Source organism: Suncus etruscus, chromosome 11, assembly GCF_024139225.1.
Source record: "Suncus etruscus isolate mSunEtr1 chromosome 11, mSunEtr1.pri.cur, whole genome shotgun sequence".
Taxonomy (NCBI): domain Eukaryota; kingdom Metazoa; phylum Chordata; class Mammalia; order Eulipotyphla; family Soricidae; genus Suncus; species Suncus etruscus.
Window position 1 is genome coordinate 106,881,230 of NC_064858.1, and position 14,396 is coordinate 106,895,625.

General features: G+C 42.8%; 1 protein-coding gene across 1 annotated transcript in view; it reads right to left on the reverse strand.

Annotated features, from left to right (window-relative positions):
* CACNA2D4 (calcium voltage-gated channel auxiliary subunit alpha2delta 4) overlaps positions 1-14,396 on the reverse strand; it is a 140,646-nt gene that overhangs the window by 109,681 nt on the left and 16,569 nt on the right. The window contains exons 6-8 of the mRNA XM_049783034.1: positions 4,024-4,083; positions 2,269-2,431; positions 1,330-1,461 (exon numbers count right to left, since the gene is read on the reverse strand). Coding sequence (XP_049638991.1) covers positions 1,330-1,461; positions 2,269-2,431; positions 4,024-4,083 — 355 coding nt within the window. The remainder of the gene's footprint in view (positions 1-1,329; positions 1,462-2,268; positions 2,432-4,023; positions 4,084-14,396) is intronic.

A 14,396-nucleotide genomic window follows, 5' to 3' on the forward strand; every position in this document is an offset into this window, starting at 1 on the left:
TGGTGAGTACCGTAGAATTGAATCAGTCAGTTGCATGGCCAGGTTCCCTACCCTCTGTATTCTCTCACTGGGCCCTCATTTTAAATTTAATTATATTTTATTGTTTTGTATTGGGGGCCACACCCCAGCAGTGCTCTAGAGCTACTCCTGGCTTAGTACTAAGGAGTTGTTCTCTGTGGGTGCATAGGGGACTGTTAAGTCATATAAGTACTGGGATCCTGTATGCAGAGCAAGTCCTTCAACACACTGGAATCCTATCTTCTGCTCCTTTATTTTCTACTTGATGAATAAAGGATCTTTCCCTACTTGTAGGCCGGCTACCTGTGCTCTGTAGCTTTTCCTACATTGCTGTTAAATATTTGTTTTTTGAGGGGCACACCCATATTTGCTCAGCGCTTACTCCTGGCTCTGTACTCAGGGATTTCTCTTGGTGGGGCTCAGGGAAACACATGTGGTGTCAGGTCAGACGAGTGCAAGGCCAGCGCTCTACCTACTGTGTTATGTCTTGGGCCCCTTCTGTTGAACATTCAAATGATTTTTCCTACTTGGTTATAAGATTCTTGAAATTAGAAGTTTTTTTGTTCTCCTTTGCACCTTCCTCTGTTTTTCTTTCTTTCTTTCTTTCTTTCTTTCTTTCTTTCTTTCTTTCTTTCTTTCTTTCTTTCTTTCTTTCTTTCTTTCTTTCTTTCTTTCTTTCTTTCTTTCTTTCTTCCTTCCTTCCTTCCTTCCTTCCTTCCTTCCTTCCTTCCTTCCTTCCTTCCTTCCTTCTTCTTCCTTCCTTCCTTCCTTCCTTCCTTCCTTCTTTTCCTTCCTTCCTTTCTTCTTTCTTTCTTTCTTTCTTTCTTTCTTTCTTTCTTTCTTTCTTTCTTTTTCTTTCTGTTTTAGTTTTTGGGCCACACCAGGGAATATAAGGGGTTACTCCTGGTTCTACATTTCTGCATTCAGAATTACTCCTGGCAGTCCTCAGGGGGACGTTGCATAGGGACTCCTCAAGATGGCAGTCCTTTAGGATCCTGGGAATCGAACATGATTGCACTCAAGCCCTACCTGATAGACTTTTCTCCACTGTACTTTTTTTTTTCCTGTCCCAATTCACTGTGGGCATTGGGGTGCTGGTGCTTGCGCATTCCATTCATTCAAACAGCCATTTCTTGAAAATGTACTTAGCTTGCTGGGAGGAATGCCCAAGTGTGAGGTGGAGGTGCTTTCAGGTAAGAGGGCCAGCTGCATTCAGTGGGGCTCTGATTTCTACCATCCAGGCTCCCTACTGCCATATTCCCAGGACAAAATCCAAGTGGGCCAAGGAGTATGTCTTTTTACTGTCCTTACCAGGATAGATCCTGAAGAATCCAGTTGAGCTGCCAAAATATTGCCATGTCAGTGTTGGGTCTCTCTGGAAGTTCTCCACAAAAACAGGGTTCAAGGCTTCAGGACAGTAGACTCCATTTAAAACTTCTGGGTCTAAAGGGTGAGATTAAGGAAGAGAGAGAGAGAGAGAGAAAGAAAGAGAGAGAGAGAGAGAGATGAGAAGAGAGAGAGCTAGCTTAATGCTGGGAGCATGCAAGAGGACCCAGGTTTCTTCTCCCTAGCACCGGCATAGCCAAGTACCAAATGGAACACTTGAACACAATTCAGGAACAGCTTCTGAATCAGGAGTGACTTTATCCCCCTCTTAAAATATACCCAAATGTAAAAACTTTTGGAGGTCAGCGAGATTAGATAGGACTAAGATATTTAGCTTGAATGTAGCTGACCCCAGTTCAAAGACTGGCCTCACATATGGATCCCTGAGCTCCAACAGACATAATTTTTGAGCTACTCTCCTAGCCAGAAGTAGCCCCTGAATCCCATCAGGTGTGCCCAACCCCCAAAATAAACAAATAAATAAAAAGTGAGATGATAATGGTAACCACAAAATGTAATATATAGTAACAGGAGGCTGCATCTTCACCACACACACGCACACGCGCGCTGCGGAACACCACACACACACACACACACACACACACACACACGAATTCAGCAATGACATCGTTCTATCTCTCACCCCTCACTGTCACCTCTCACCCAGCAACACCATCTTGTCTCCCAGTCCAAGCTCATGTCCACTCGCTTCCTTCATCCTTTGGCCCAAGGAGATGAGAGAATACACTTATCACCCTGTCGGGCATTTCAGCTCAGGGAGAAAATTCATTCACTTCCAGGGCACCCCCACTCCCATTTAGTGACAGTGCAAGTAGAGAGTGTGGGGCACGGGGCTGGGGGCACCTTTGTTGTACACGTTGGTGGGCAGTTGCACATTGCTCATGGAGGTGTTCACCAGCTGGTTGCTGAAGTGCGCATTGGGCTCCAGGACAAACTCTGCCCCCAGCTCCACATAGTTGCCCTTCTCGTCTCTCTCGTTGATCAGCACCGAGTTGTAATAGTCGAACTAGGGGAAGAGGGAGCAGACAGGAAGGAGTTGACAAGACCGAGACAAAAAGGACAAGGTGCTCTGGATGATAGACTCCGAGCATCCAGATGTTCATGGACATCTAATAGACAGTAATAGAGCTAATTCAGGGGTAAGCATATATCTAGATCATTGAGAGCTATTTATGGGGGACTAGTTGGGCTGACTGCTGGAAATGAGATGAGTTGTGAAATGGTGGGTTGTTCATTCTACAATCCCCAGAGAGGGAGAGGGGTTCTTATGCCCCCTGTCCCGGTAAGACAAGAGACGCAGGTCTGGCAGCAATTCTCACTCAGGAAATAATCCACACATGATTGGGAAGGAATAGCAGGCCAGAAACTCACACCGCAAGTTGTTCACCCAAAAGCCAGTAGCTCCACCACGCTCCACCACGAGCTAAGATGGCAGCCCCTCCTCTGGGCCTCCTGAGTAGCCTTTATTGGGATAGACAAAGCCCACCCTCAAAGGGAGGGGAAAAAGCCAGATGAGGAGGCCATGGCGAAACACCTTTTTAACACGAAAACCAAAGGAACCAATCGAAAGACATCTACTGAGAAGGCAATTTGAGGACCAATCCAAAGGCCTCTACCAATGAGTGATTTCTCCACTTTGGTTAGAGTGTGTGCACTTGTCAAGAGTTGGGGAAAGACCCACAGACATAGACTCAAGGAGAAAGGAGGGAGGGTTCTGGGCTACCCAGAAGAGTGGATTCTCTTTAAGAAACAGCTGTGACTGCCTCTGCAGTCTACAATGCTGGAGGCTGGCCAGGATCCCACCCCTTGTACCACAGGTGGCTCTTCTCCACTCCCTCCCTTGCAGACCTTGGTCAGCCTTCATCCTACGCCCTTTTCCTGTTCCCTGGCACAGTATGGCAGCCAGCATTAGCACTGAAGCACAGCCCCCAACTACCTTCCCCATCCACACCCTGAAGTATGTGCCATTGCAGGCTGAAAAAAGATTTCTACCTTCCCACAGTCCCTCTCTAGACACACAGTTCTAACACCCCACAATTTTCTCTAGCTTACATTTTCTTGTTTCAGTATATCTTCTTTTCTCTTAGCCTAAAATCTCCCTCTTGGTGCCTCTGCCTGCTCATTGCCCTCAACTCAAGGCCCAGCCCTCACCACAGCCTTTTGTAGGTCTTTGGTAAAATCTGTCCTCTACACCTGCTTTCTAGGGACATAAATGTACCTTGTCCAATCTATCTGTCTTCCTATGAGTTTGTTGAAGTCAGAAAGTGTCTCATTCTCTTTAATCTTGCAGAGCCTGCCACGTCATGGTTGGATAACAAACTAACAATCATCAGTGAGTGAACTGTCCTTGACATACTCTCTCTACCCCCTTAAGAATCAGGTTACAGAATGGAGATTGGTATAAATCCTATACACATTGGTAGCTAGCAGTCTACTACTTCCTACTGTCTTCTCACACATGCTCACATACACACACTCACACACACACACTTTGACACTTTATGGCCTGCTGTCAGATGTTTCTGACGTTGGGCAGGTCGAGTAATTTGTCATTAGCCACTCGCAGGAGCCACTCCTCCTGTGATCAGCAGGACTTACCACCAGTGATTCATTGAATTCATGCTTCAGGTCAGCCTCCTCAGCAGCCTCTACCAGACTCTGAAGGATGGGAACACAAAGAGGAGAATGAATGGGCCACAGGGGTCTGGAGAGCCTTGTTAAGTTTTGCTCCAAAGAGATGCTCAGGAAAACAGAAAGTAAGTATGCAAACAAAGGCTCATGTTTTCCAATAGCCAGTGCATGCTGCTAAGTGAGACAAGATTGTCTAAAAGTCTACATCCAAGTTGATTTCAGTTAGCTGATAAATTTTGGTTTCCTTACATATATATATTTTTTTTTTACCTTGGGCACCATGATTTACAATACTCTTCACGACAGGGGTTTGTGCATACAATCTTCTAACACCACATCTTCCACCAGCTGTCTGCTTCCCTCCATCACTGTCTCAGAATCTCTGATTCCTCCTTCTCATACCTCTAGAGGGAGTTCAGTTCTGTAGGCTGGTTCTTGCCTTCTGTTTCTTTTATTCATTTCTCATTCCTTTACTATGTCGCTATGCACCTCGCCCCTTCTAAGTCTGACTCTCTCCTTCTGGCTGACTTCCCTCAACAAGATATTCCCCACAATATTGTTTTCTACTATAGCCAAGAAGTATTTCCTGGTGTACAGGTACCATAGTTTCTTCATCCAAAATGTTAGGTGACATTTTGGGAAAGGCAATACAATGGAGACAGTGGCTGGCAGGGGTTTTGGGGAGGGGAGGACTACATAGGTAGGAAACAGATAGGCTGCATTGTCCATTTGTCAAAAACCACAGGATGTGTAACCTCTCTTGAACCCTGATCCACACTGTGCGTTCGTTGGATGATCATGCTACTCATTGTAGGAGCATAACAACTGTGTCCCTCAGGTGGGGGGAATGATAACCAGGGAAGCTCTGTGTTTGTGGGGCAGGAGGGTTAAGGAGCTCTCTGTACCTTTTTATTTTTATTTTTTGCAATTTACTGTGAACCTCAAACTGTTCATTGTAAAAGAGAATCAAAAAAGGCAGAGAACTACCTCAAAGGGCTTGACCATGTATGTTGCATGAAAGAGCCCTGGGCACTTACTGGAGTGACCCCCAAGCACTGAAAAGGGAATCACTCTTAGGTATTGATTGATGTTACCTTCTAAACAAGAAAATGGAAACCCATCAAAAGGGGCGTGTGTGTGTGTGTGTGTGTGTGTGTGTGTGTGTGTGCATTCAGAAACCAGAATATAGGGACAGCTCAAATGCCTATCAATTGATGAATGGTTAAATAAAACCTGGGATATTTCCCAAATGGAATACTATTCACTAATAAAAAAGAATAAATTTTAATACTTGTTAAACCATGGATGAACTTAAAAGCATTCGGCTAACATGTAAGTTACATTGACAGAAAGTGGATTAGTGATTGTCAGGAACCAGGAAGTGAATGGAACCGGAAATGACTACTGAGTAGGTTTCTTTGGGGGGTGGGTAAAGAGAGCCACATTCAGCTGTGCTCAGGCCTAAATCCTGTCTCTTCACTTAGCAATTACTTCTTGCAGGCACAGAGGACGATATGACATGCTGATGACCAAACTCAGGTCTATCATGTACAAGGCAAGCACCCTATCCACTTTACTATCTCTCCAGTCACTGTTTTTTGTTTGTTTGTTTGTTTTTGGGGCCACACCCGGCAGTGCTTAGGTATTACTCCTGGCTCTGTGATCAGAAATCACACCTGGTAGGCACAGGGGACCATATGGGATGCTGGGATTCAAACCAACTCTGGTTCTGGGTTGGCCACATGCAAGGCAAATACTCAATGCTGTGCTATCTCTCCAGCTCCCTATTTGTTTGTCTTGTTTTGATTTTGGGCCAAACCCGGTGACACTCAGGGGTTACTCCTGTCTATGCACTCAGAAATCGCTCCTGGCTCAGAGGACCATATGGGATGCTGGGGATCAAACTCAGGACCATCTGGATCAGCTGGATACAAGGCAAACACCCTACCGCTGTGCCATCGCTCAGGCCCTTCCAGCCATTGTTCGAGGATTATGAAAGTTCTGGAATTAAATAATGATGATCGTTGCAAAACATTGCAAATATACTTAATACTATGGAATTACAGATGTTAAACCGTTTTATAAACAAATGGTAGTATTTATTCATACTATGTACACCTATAAATTATATTATGTAGATTTAACACAAGAAAATGAAGACAAGTATTACAAATTATCCTGGGGGACAGAGAGATTTTATAATGGTTCATGCACTTGCCTTACATGCTACTGACCCATGTTTGGTCTCTGGAACTACATATGATCACGATCCCCTTAGTGATCCCTGGGCACAGAGCCAGGGAAGTGCTTTGAGGACAACTAGATGGGGCCCAGCAAACAAACAAAACAAATTATAGTGAGGACTATGGAATTTATTCTCATTTATTAAACTTTATTTATTGATTGGTTGGTTTTAGGGCCACACTTGGCAGCACTCAGGGATTAATCCTGGCTCTGCACTCAGAAATTGTTCCTAGCAGGCTCGGGGGACCATATGGGATGCTGGGAATCAAACCTGGTCCCTCCCGGGTCTGCCACATGCAAGGCAAATGCCCTACTGCCGTGCTATCTCTCCGGCCCATTATTCTCGTTTTTTAAACAAAAAAATTTTCTCTTTACAGACTGGAAGAATTACTATCAAGTTCTATACTTTAAATATGTACATTTTTGTTATTAATTTTGGTCTTATTTGGCAGTTCTGGGGACTGCTTCCAGGAGCACATGAGGGACAAAGTCGTTCCAGATATCAAACCTGAGCCTTCCATATGTAAAGCGTGTGTTCCAGTCCCTAGAGCTATCTCCCTGTCCCACTAAATTAGATGCATTTTTAAATTGTTAATAATACCTTAGGAAATCTCACTATAAAGTGAGATCTACAGATTCATGGTAATATCTATCAAAACTCCAATGTAACTTTGTGTGGAACTAGAAAAAGCATTCCTAACTTTAATATGGTAATTCCAAAAGGCCCTTCATAGTAGAGATAAGTTTGTGCAAAAACAAAGTTGGAGGCATCATGCTTCTGATTTCAAAATATTTTAGATCACAGTAATCAAAACAGCGTGGTACTGGCATAAAAACACAGATCAATGGAGAGAATAGAGAGTTTAGAAATAAACCACACATCTAGAGCCAACTGGTCTCTGACGAGGATGCCAAGGATGGCCACAAGGAGAAACAACCTCAATAAATGGTCTTGGGTCCAAGAACAAATCTGAATCCTTATCTTGCATGATATACAAAATTCAGCTCAAAATGGGTGAAAGAGCTCAGTCTGGGGCTGGAGACGTAGTACAGGGTATAAGGCATATTCCTGTATGTGACTGACTCTAGTTCAGTCCACAGCACGTATAGTCTCCTGAACACTGCATGGTTGCTGAGCACAGACCTGGGAGTAATCTCTAAGCACTACCAGGTGTGGCTTAATACATTTCCCAGCCCCCCTCAAATCCTTAAATATAGGAAGGTCTGAAAGAAGCTCAGTGGTATAGAGTGCTTTCCTGGCAAGTACAAGGCTATGAGTTCAAATCCTGGTGTGCTCTGCTGTGAGATGTCCTCACAGCTCTATAGTTTGGGATACTGTGTGAGAAAGGATCTAGAAGATGGGTCAGTAGTTTAAAAATTGCCTGGAGATGGGGCTGGAGTGGTGGCACAGATGGTAGGGCATTTGCCTTGCAAACACTAACCTAGGATGGACCGTGGTTTGATCCCCTGGCATCCCAGATGGTCCCCCAAGCCAGGAGTGATTTTTTTGAGCGCATAGCCAGGAATGACTCCTGAGCGTCATGGGGTATGGCTCAAAAACAAAAACAAAAACAAAAACAAAAATCCAATATGCAGAGAGAGAGATGATCCTGACAACCCCTATCTGAGGATCACCAATGGGGGGGGGGGGGAAGAGAGACAAATATAGTACCAGAACCCTTACACTTAATAGAAAAGGAAAAAAAAAAGAGTAAAGACCTTTTCTTTATGGTGTTTTAAAAATGCATATTTACATGTCATTGAAAGTAAAGGCAACCAGGGAGAAATGCAGCAGCTGAGAACTGCTAAATTCAGTCTCAAGTTTCAGATCACTGGAGCCCTCTTAGGCTGGGGAGGTCCAGTCCTACCCTACTGGAGGGCCCTGTGCTCCACTCATCCGCACCTGCTTTCACTCTCAGTTATTTATTTTATTGATTTATTTCTTATTTAATCACTGTGTTTACAAAAATGTTCATACTGGGGTTTCACTCATAGAATGTACACCACCCTTCAGCAATGCGATCTTCTCACCACCATTGTCCCCACTCTCATTTGAATGGCTTGGTCCCTGCTGCAACTGAGACCAACCTGAGAGGCCCAAGATGTCATCCTGCTGGATCATCCCACTGGGGACATCTGGAGGTGTGTGCAGCTCAATTTGGGGCCACTTGACATCTCAGTATTGACAGCCCAATGGGAACACAGAAATTTATTTATTTTCAAATTTTTATTTATCTTTTCTCCATTTAAGCATCATGCTTCCATACATGGTTATAGTTGGGTTTCAATGATAAAAAGAACACCTCCCCCTTCACCAGAGCAACCTTCTCATCATCAATGTCCCCCATTTCCTTCTTCCCCACCTTCTCCCTATCTGTCTTAGAGGCAGGCATTCTACTTCTCTCACTCGTTAACATTGTCATGAGTGCTAGTGTAGTCATCTCTCTAACTAAACTCACCACTCTATGTAGTGAGCTTCACTTCAAGAGCCAGTCCTTCTAGTCCTCATCTTTGTTGTCTCTGGCATTATTACAATAATGTCTTTCTTTTTTCTTTCTTTTTTTTTTTTTTTTTTTTTTTTGTGTTTTTTGGGTCACACCCGGCAATGCTCAGGGGTTATTCCTGGATCCGTGCTCAGAAATTGCTCCTGGCAGGCACGGGGGACCATATGGGATGCCGGGATTTGAACTGATGACCTTCTGCATGAAAGGCAAATGCCTTACCTCCATGCTCTCTCTCTGGCCCCATCTTTTGTTTTTCTTAAAACTCATAGATAAGAAATCCTAAGTGGAGCAGGGAAAACCTCTTCAACAAGCAGTGCTGGCAGAACTGGTTAGCCACTTGCAAAAAAAACGAACATAGACCTCCAGTTAACATCATGTACGAAGGTAAAATCCAAATGGATTAAAGACCTTGATATCAGACCTGATACCATAAGGCATATAGAACAACACTCCATGACATTGAGACTAAAGACATCTTCAAGGAGGAAACTGCACTTTCCAAACAAGTGGAAGCAGAGATCAACAGATGGGAATACATTAAACTGAGAAGCTTCTGCACCTCAAAAGAAATAGTGCCCAGGATACAAGAGTCACCCACCAAGCGGAAAAAACTATTCACCCAACACCCTTCAGATAAGGGGCTAATATCCAAAATATACAGGGCACTGACAGAACTTTACAAGAAAAAAACATCTAATCCCATAAAAAAAAATGGGGAGAAGAAATGAACAGATGCTTTGATAAAAAAGAAATACAAATGGCCAAAAGGCACATGAAAAAATGCTCCTCGTCACTAATCATCAGGGAGATGCAAATCAAAACAACGATGAGGTACCACCTCACACCACAGAGATTGGCGAACATCACAAAGAATGAGAACAATCAGTGCTGGCGGGATGTGGAAAGAAAGGAACTCTTATCCACTGCTGGTGGGAATGCCGTCTAGTCCAACTTCTATGGAAAGCAATGTGGAGATTCCTCCAAAATCTGGAGATTGAGCTCCCATTCGACCCAGCTATTCCACTCCTAGGGATATACCCTAAGAACACAAGAACACAATACAAAACCCCTTCCTCACACCTATATATATTGCAGCATTATTCACAATAGCCAGGCTCTGGAAACAACCAAGATGCCCTTCAGGAGACGAAAGTCTAAAGAAACTGTGGTGCATATACACAATGGAATATTACAAAGCCATCAGGAGAGATGAAATCATGAAATTTTCCTATACATGGATGTACATGGAATTTATCATGCTGAGTGAAATAAGTCAGAGGGAGAGAGAGAGAGATGCAGAATAGTCTCACTCATCTATGGGTTTTAAAAAAAATAAAAGACATTTTTGCAACAATCCTCAGAGACAATGAGAGGGGGGCTGGAACACCAGCTCACTTCATGAAGCTCACCACAAAGAGTGGTGAGTGCAGTTATAGAAATAACTACACAGAGAACTACCATAATCATGTGAATGAATGAGGGAACTGGAAAGCCTGTCTGGAGTACATATGGGGGTGGGGTGAGATGGAGGGAGATTTGGGACATTGGTAGTGGGAATGTTGCACTGGTGAAGGGGGTTTTCTTTACATGACTGAAACGTAATCACAATCATATATGTAATCAAGATGTTTAAATAGGGGCCGGGAAGGTGGCGCTAGAGGTAAGGTGTCTGCCTTGCAAGCACTAGAGTAGGACGGACCGCGGTTCGATCCCCCGGCGTCCCATATGGTCCCCCCAAGCCAGGGGAGATTTCTGAGCGCATAGCCAGGAGTAACCCCTGAGCGTCAAATGGGTGTGGCCCAAAAACCAAAAAAAAAAAAAAAAGATGTTTAAATAAAGAAAAAAAAGTTTCAAAAAAACCCCTCATAGATGAGGGAGGCTATTCTGGAAACACAGAAATTTAAATGGGAAAGTTTCATGGAAGCCCTCTAAGCTCAATGAGTAAGAACAATGACACAGAAGTTTCACCTCCTAGCACCAAACAGCTCAGCAAAACCTCAAACAATGACTTTAGTAATACCATGGTGAACTATATGTTGACATGTAAGCAATCCAAAGTCGATTATTTTATGCCTGTTAAAGAGGCAGATTCAGGTTGGGTGTAAGTGGGACATCACTGGAGGGAGAGGCATGCTGGTGGTAGGACTGGTGCTGGGATACTGAATACACTGAAAAGACAGCATTATGGACAACTTTGTAAATCATAGTGTTTAAATAAAGTTGCAAATAGAAAAGTAAAGGCAACAAAAAAAAATAGACAAAGGAAATCAAATCAAACAAAAAGTTTCCTGCTCAATAAATGAAACACTCAGCAAAGTAAAAATGCCATAAGAAAATATTAGCAAACCATATATATGATAAGAGTTTAACGTCTGTCCCTGATTTTATGTTAATATGTACCTAAAATATTATTGTCAATGATATGAAAGCCACTATGATTAAAATAAAAATTATATTTAATAAAAAAAAGAAAAAAAGAGGTTAACGGCTGAAAAATATGAGAAACTTTTACAATTTAATAACAATAAAACCAAATAACTTAATTTAAAAAAATTGGACCAAGGTCATGAATAGACCTTTCTAGAAAGGAAATATATAAAAGAACAGCAGTTATATAAAAGGTGCCCATCTTTGACTCTCATTCACTTCTAATGGGAATGTCCACTGGCCCACCCTTTTTGGAAAACAATATGGCCATTCCTCAGAAAACTAGAAATAGAGCTCCCATTGAACTCAGCAATACTGCTCCCGGGAATATAATTTTGGTGCCCCCAAACCCAGTGTGGAAAAGGTATCTTCAACCCTTTGTTATTACAGCATTATCCATAATAGCCAAAATCTGAAAACTATCTAAGTGCTAGAGAACAGATGAATGGCTGAAGAAACTGTGGTACCTCTACACAATAAATACTATGTTGCTGTTAAGAAAAATTAACTCATGAAATTTGCTTATACATGATGAGAATAGAATATTATGCTGAGTAAAATGAGCCAAAGGGGAAGGGATAGACATAAAATGATCACATTCATTTATGGCGCTTACATAAATGACAGCATGACAATAATATCCAAAGACAATAGATATAGGTGCCAGGAGGACCAAATGCTGGTAGGAAGCTTGCCATACATAGTAAATGTAGTTAGGGCAGAGAAAAGACCATGGTGACTATGATAGTTGGAAATAATCACTCTGGACTGGGTATTGAAAATAGATAAAGTGTGGGCCAGAGCAATAGCACAGCAGTTAGGGCATTTGCTTTGCATTCAACTGATCTGAGTTGAATCCCTGTCATCTCATATGGTCCTCTGAGTCTGCTGGGAGTAATCCCTGAGTGCCTCCAGATGTGTCCCCCAAACCAAAACCCACAACAAAAACAAGATAAAGTGATATGTGTAATGCCCCTTCACTGATGATATTGCAAACCACAGTGTTTAAAAGAAAAATTAAAGGGAGAAAGAGGATGAGAGGGGGAGGGAGACAGAGAAGAAAAATGCCTGACACAGAAGAAGACGGGGGAGGGTGGGAGGGAAACTGGGGACATTGGTGACAGAAAATTTGCACTGGTGAAGGGTGTTGTATATTGTATGACTGAAAATCAATCGCGAACAACTTTGTAACTATGTATCTCATGGTGATTCAACTTAAGAATTTATTAAAAATAGATGAAAGGCACCCAAGTTCATGAGCCTTCAGAAAAATTGCAAATCAAAATCTAGAGACATCCTTTCACATGTGTTAGGATGACTTTGATCAGAAAGGCCTAATAAGGAGGGTGAGGATATAGAGAAAAAAGGAATTTTCCCACTGGCAGTGGAGGTATAAATTAGCAGCGCCATATGGAAAACAGTATGAAGGTTTCCCTAAATATTAAAAATAGAACTACCATATGATATAGCAATACTGCTTTTAAATATCTATTCGAAGAGAAGTGAAATCTGGATTTTGAAAAGATTTTGGCACACTTACATTCATTTTATTCATATTAGCCAAGATCTGGAAACAAAAGCAAAACAGATAAAGAAAATGCAACTTAACCTATATAGGTTTTATATATATTGCATTTATATTTATCATGCATGGCATGTTTGTCATATGATGCAACATTATCCAATCTTTCAAGTGAACAAAATCCTTTCATTTGGACAGCAAATACAAAGCCTGGGAGAACCTCAGCTAAATGAAATAAGTCAGAGGTAGAAAGGCAAATATTGTATAATATTCTTTTAATGTGACAGCTAAAACAGTCAAACTCACAGAAACAGAGGGTCAAACTCGTAAGATAGTGAGTCCTTGGAATGGGGAAAGGGTGGAATTGGGGACTAGTGTTCAAGGGGTACAAGATTTCAGTTCTGCAAGATGACTAAGTTCTGGAGGACTGACCTACAACAATAAAATTTTAGTTGCTTATATCCTAGTGCATGCTTGAAACTAAAATCTAAAGATATGGGGCTGGCGAGGTGGCGCTAGAGGTAAGGTGTCTGCCTTGCAAGCACTAGCCAAGGAAGGACCGTGGTTCGATCCCCCAGTGTCCCATATGGTCCCTGCAAGCCAGGGGCAATTTCTGAGCACTTAGCCAGGAGTAACCCCTGAGCATCAAATAGGTGTGGCCCAAAAAAACAAAAACAGAAAAACCAAAACATAAAGATAGATCATGGCCATTCTCATCACAGATACGTAAATAAATAAGGGAGAATAGTAGCTGCGAGATGGGGTGGTTATATCACAAATAGATACCATTTTTGATGTCAATATTCCTTCATAAAATTGCAGAGGTAAGAAGCTGCAGACTTGGACTCCTATTTTGGCAAGTCACTAAATCATCTGGGTCTTTTTCCAACTATAAATTGAGTGGAATAATCTTTGCTTTTCCTATTCCCAAGTCCAGATTCTAAGAATTCCTGATCCCAAGGATTGCCATGAAGGCATTCCCAGGCCCAAGATTCTTTCCTCACTGCTTTGCAGGAAACTCTGCCCTGTGTTTTCCCAAGGGAAGGCTTGTGACGATAGTCCCTAGGAATCCCTAGGAGGAAGCAGGATGTGTGTTTGGAAGAGGTGGCAGAGCACATGCTCCTTGCTTGGTTTTCTGGGGCTAAGTTTGGAAGAACACAAAGAACTGCAGCTCTTCGAAGCCTGGGGTCCCAATGTCTCAACACCACATGGATTCACTGTGTCCCGGAGCCTCTCCTTTGTCTGGAGACGTCTTGGTCTTAGAGAGACAGATTTCTGGTTGAGCACCCAAGGAATCACATCTTTATTGTTGGGTTACACCAGCCAGGTCCCCACAGGTGGTGTAGGCTGGCACGGAGCTTAGGGAATGGCCACATTCTGTTTCTCCCAGCATGCACAACACGCAGGGGTCCTCAAACTTTTTCAACAGGGGGCCAGTTCACTGTCCCTTAGACCATTGGAGGGTCTGACTCTAGTAAAAACAAAACTCATGAACGAATTCTTATGCACACTGCATATATGTTATTTTGCAATGAAGAAACAAAACAGATACAAATACAATATGTGGCCCGCGGGCCATAGTTTGAGGACCACTGCAACAGTGTGAGCCCATGAATGTGAAGTCCAGCACACGGGCATCTCTG